The following is a 5,566-nucleotide window of genomic DNA, read 5'->3' on the forward strand; positions in this document are numbered from 1 at the left end:
TACTATGTTGGACCTGGAACTACATTCATAATTTGCTAGTTTAATTAGAGTTGGAGTGATGTATTCGTAGTACACAATTATTTCTTTTGTCTTCTTCCTTGCTAGTTATATTAAATTTATGCAACTAAACATCTTTGATGTAATTGTTACGCTACTATATTTCGTAGATTCATCACCATGTTCAATTATTCCATGGACAAATTGAGTTTAATCTTTTAATCGCTCCTGTTATGATAACCATTTAAATGCAACAATTATTCTATAGACCATGATTGAAGTCCATCAACTTGTATGGGATTACAGGTAATTTCAGAATAACCATTTGAGCTGCATTTTCATTCATACTGCTAAATTTTCCAGTAGATTGTTTGAACTTGAAAGTTTTGGTTGTAATAATTTCGAAGAATCAATAATCAAAGTGTGATGGCTCTAGAATTTTGTACCATGTTCATAACCTTCAATTTCTTTACACTGAATAATTAAATAGTTTAATGAACACAATTCAGTTGGTACGTGGCAGAGTGTTATTAGTGTTGAAGGTTCCTGGTAAACTTGCAACTCCTTCTGAAAGAACAAAAGATGTAAGCTGAAGTTTGAGTGCTGTAGTAAAAGGGAAAAATGACGTGCACTTAATTCCTATTCCATACCTTCCTCCACAGTCAAGTAAAATATCAATATGCATGTCAATTTGATATTAGCATTCAGCAAGTGAATAAATTGACTTTTAAACTATTTTGCCATAGCAAAATAATTTTAAATATTTCACATTTTCTGAAACATGAGCATTCTAATTAAGCAACTACCTAGCTAATTCCTTCTGCACAACCAGTATGCATTTCACAACACTAACTCTTATACGCAAGAAACAGGGGCAACTAGTAACAATGACATTGTTCATCAAGTATTTGAAGCATGAAGCATTGAATGGATCAAAATTCAAAATTACAATTTTCAGAAAAGGAAAATAATCCCATTTCTGAACATTTTGCATCAACAAAAAATAGGGAAAACTTGACATATAATTATTGTGAAATGTTGTCAAAACCACAGTTTCTGTTGGTAGTTTAAAGAACGATAGAGAAAAAAGGGGAATGAAAGGAAGGAACAAAATCTAATTCATTTCATTTATAAATATAGCTGATGCAAAAGATTGCAATTTTCTACGGTTAACAGCAACTCCTCCTTAAATTCAGCTATTTCATCCTCTGAGCTGCAATTCTTCAATTTCACTTGAACTTCCTTCTCAACTTCTCCAAGGAAGTGATATTTGATTTTAACATGTTTAGTCTTTCCATGAAAGACTGGATTTTTCACAATAGCAACAGCAGGTTTATTGTCACATAGCACCTCAGTAGCATTTACCTGTTCATGCTTCAAATCAACCAGTAACTTCCTGAGCCAAATGGCTTGGTTTACAGCATGTGCAACAGCAATATACTCTGCCTCAGCTGTGATTGTGCCATAGTCTCTTGCTTCTTAGAACTCCAACAAATCATGCCTGAGCCAAGAGCAAAACAGTAACCAGAGGTGCTTCTCATGTCATTAAATGAAACTGCCCAATCACTATCAGTTAAGCCCATTAGTTTTACTTCTGCATGTCTTGCATATAATACACCAAAGTCTGCTGTTTCCTTTCACATATCGCATCACCTTCTTTGCAGCCCTATAATGCACTTCACATGGGCTTTGCATGAACCTGGAAAGTATGCTTGTTGCATACATAATATCTGGTCTAGCAGGTGACAGATATAGTAGGCATCCAATAAGACTCCTGTAAAGACTTGCATCAATCTTCCTTGCTTCATCACTTTTGCTAGGCTTCATCACTGCCTTGCAATTTTCCATCCCAAACTTCTTTAAAATTTCAATTGCATATTTCCTTTGGCACATGAAGATCCTTGATGAAGGAGTAGGATTTCCATACCAAGAAAATAAAACATTTTCCCCAAATCATTCATCTCAAAACTTCTTTTCAGCTCCCCCTTGAACTGATGAATCAATAACTGATTATTACTCGTGACCAATAGATCGTCAACATACAGAGAAACAACAATGGTGCAGCTGTGGCCTTTTAGGCATAATGGAGATCTCTGGTTGGCACTGTTTAAGGTTGAGGAGCAGTAGTGGCAGTAAAGGGGAGAATGGGGATGATGCAAATACAAGTCATAGTACTATGTTGGTCCTGGAACTACATTATAATTTGCTAGTTTAGAGTTGGAGTGCTGTAATAGTTATTTCTATTCAAGATAAAGCAAATTAATGGGTAATTAATAAGTGTTTTTATCTTGCTCCTTGCTAGTTATATTAAATTTCTACGGTTAAACATATCTGATGTTTGTCTTGAGAATTTATTGGTTCTGAGAATTTTTTAATGATACTTAAGATAAATTGAGTTTTAGTTTGATGTTTTAATCATTCGTCTGTTATGATAAACTATCTAAATCCAACAATTATTCTGTAGAGCATGATTGAAGTCCATCAGCTTGTATATCCCTGGTTTCCAAACATTGCTTTTGTTTCTCTCGGTTTCAGCTCTTCATAAAATTATGAAGTTGGATAAAATTATGAAGATCCTTCTGCTCTTGATATTTACAGACAAAATATGCTCCAGGAATAAGCCAATGAAAATGCTGTTAGAAGATACAGAGCTATTGTTTAAAAGTTTTAATCTCTCCTGGTGTCTCCCTATGTGTGGTGGCACAATACATCTACTTTCTACCTGTATCCCTCCAAAATTTGAACTCCTCATATCATCCCTAAGGCAAATCCATGTCACAGCCAAGGGGTCTGTTCACTTCACAAGACAGCCAGTCAGCAACTGTAACAACTTCTCAGAACATACATTATTTTGGTAATTTCAGAATAACCAATTGAGTAGCATTTAATGCAGGAATGGAGTATTAATGGGGTATGGACTATCAGTTCTGCAAATACACAGATTTCTTGTTAGCTACAGCCTCTGGGAAGGTTGAAATTAAAGGTCCCGGTAAACTTGCAACTCCTTTTGAAAGAACAAAAGTTTTAGCTTATACTCTTGGTGCCATGACGCCTTAAGCTCTTACAGATTCAAAGGATGGTAGTCATCCTTCCATATTAATTATACTTAATGTTTTTAGTTAATATTTATTTTTTTAAAAATTTAATTATTACTATATGTCATTTATAATTATGTTATTGGCAATTTGAAGCTGTTATGATCCATGGAGCTATACTTGGTGGATTTAGAATATATTAATTGTATTGCCTCTGAAAAAATATTATCTTGTCTAACCAGCTTCCTGTGCACTTCACTGACAGTGATTGAGTTTCTGGCAGAATTGCAATTAAGACTAGAAAACTTTTGGTAGTTACTGCATGGTGGTGGAGTAAGACAATCTGGAGGTTGAACTACTGCTGAACCATTTACAGCAGAAGCATTGGATTCAGACGAAGCTTGATGAACTGCTATTTCAGTTCCACTATCACGTGTGACCTGTGGAAAATAAGGCCTTGGTGAATAAGAACCAATCTTCCCTTTATTAGCATTAGTATTTGTGAATTTGAAATTTGGCAGGAAACCAATTTAGTCTGAAACAAGATTCTTGTTTGTGCGTTGTAAAACTGGCAAACAATGTTCTTTTTACTCTTCCCATATTGATCAGTTCTAAAATTAGCATTGTGTGCAGAATAAGAAACAGACACTTACGGGGTGACAATTGTTATGGAGAGGCACTCAACTCTTGCTGAACTGACTTGTCATATAACTGTCGTTAATTTTAAACATCATTATAAAAAATTAATTATAATTAAGATTAATTAAATTATTATAAATTATATACCATCCTAATAATTTGATCTTTTACCCATTATTGTAATAATAGAGGCACAGCGAGAATCATTAGGCTTTTAAATTCTCTATATCAATTTCATTATCCTCATCATTAATAATAAATTTCAAATTAATGATTATATCATTAGGACTATCATTAGGCTTTTAATTTCAAATTAATAAGTTGTATTCATCCTTCCACCATTCAGCTTTATCTCAATACTAATTCAATTCCTGCATTATATGTGGATAATTATTAAAATCATATTGATAAATTATTTAATAGAAATTTTAATAATAAAGTATCTATATATTTTTTTAATATTTAGTAAATATTTATTTTTAATATTTAATTATTATTATTATTATTATTATTATTATTATTATTATTATTTATAATTATATTTAAATATAAATATTTTTATCATCAAGATTCTGAGCAGAGCAAGCCTATCCTGAGCAATCAAGATTCTGAAGCAGAGCAAGATTATTGCAAATGAAGTAATGAAGGATATCAACAGATAAATGATGTCAACAGATGAAAGATATAACAAATAATTAATTAATGCAAGAAAATTAATGAAAGATATCAACAGATACCAATCTTGAAGGGATTTTAAGAGAGTAAAATTACTGTTTGAACCATTCAATAACTAGGGTATCATTAATTACACTTTTTCCTATCAATATCGAGAGAGATAGAATAGAGTTAGCTGAAACCCACTACAACAAGGATTTATCCTAAACTACTCCTCCTACAACAAGGATTAATTAAAGTCATAAACTATATATAGGTATGTGCTTGTTGAAATGTGTAGAAATATTTTTTTGCTAGAGAAGAGAGAAATAAAGATGGGCAGAGTTCTTGATGCCAATGATGATGGTGGGTGTTTCGACAAAATGGTGGCTGCGATCAAGTTAGTGGAAGAAAGTATTCTGATTGCTTTTGTGCAACAAGTAAGAGCTGAAGCCATGAGCAAGCATGATGACCGACTTGCTGCATCTGTGCCCAAGAAAAGCAAGGGCCATGGACAACGCCAAGACAAGAAACCTCTTTCTCATTTGTCTTTATCTCTTCATGAGAAGTCCTCTGGGAACATGAATGAAATCAAGAGAAGGGTCTATGGCAAACGATGCTCTGAAAGTGGTAACAATACTGAAGATGAACAGAAGAAAAGGAAATTGCTGAAGAGACCAAACAAGACCTGTTTTGCAAATATTGGTTCCGAGACGCCACCTGACATGCCTGATGAGTGGTGGGATAAAATTCGAACAAAAGGAGGCACTGATGTGAAGTTGGTGATAATGAAACAGATGTTTGCTACTGATTTAAATCCTCACCATGATCGATTCTCAATCCCTTTTAAGCAGATAAGAGATTCCAGTTTTCTTACAGAGGATGAGAAGAGCAAGTTAAAGGAGCAGAAGGAGAACATACCTGTAACACTCATGGAACCTTGTGGTGATGAGTCTAAGATGTTGCTAAGGCAGTGGAATTTGAAAAGTAGCAGTACCTATGTGTTGACATCGAGTTGGAAGAAAGTCTTGGAAAGGAATCATCAGGGATCATCAGGGAAATTCAAACACAGTGACATAGTGCAGCTTTGGTCTTTCAGGCGCAATGGAGAACTCTGGTTGGCACTGTTTAAGGTTGGGGATGCAAGTACCACTCCTAGCGGCAGTGGCAATAAAGGGGAGAACGGGGATGGTGCAAGTACAAGTCATCGTACAATGTTGGACCTGGAACTACATTTGTAA

At 34.3% G+C, this 5,566-nt stretch overlaps 1 protein-coding gene across 1 annotated transcript; it reads left to right on the forward strand.

Annotated features, from left to right (window-relative positions):
- The first annotated feature begins 4,659 nt into the window (after window positions 1–4,659).
- Window positions 4,660–5,566, forward strand: LOC110651121 (putative B3 domain-containing protein At2g27410). Its single transcript, XM_021806334.2, has one exon. The coding sequence runs from the start codon at window positions 4,661–4,663 to the stop codon at window positions 5,564–5,566; it is 906 nt and encodes a 301-aa protein (XP_021662026.2). The 5' UTR covers window position 4,660.

Source organism: Hevea brasiliensis, chromosome 5 (assembly GCF_030052815.1).
Source record: "Hevea brasiliensis isolate MT/VB/25A 57/8 chromosome 5, ASM3005281v1, whole genome shotgun sequence".
NCBI lineage: Eukaryota > Viridiplantae > Streptophyta > Magnoliopsida > Malpighiales > Euphorbiaceae > Hevea > Hevea brasiliensis.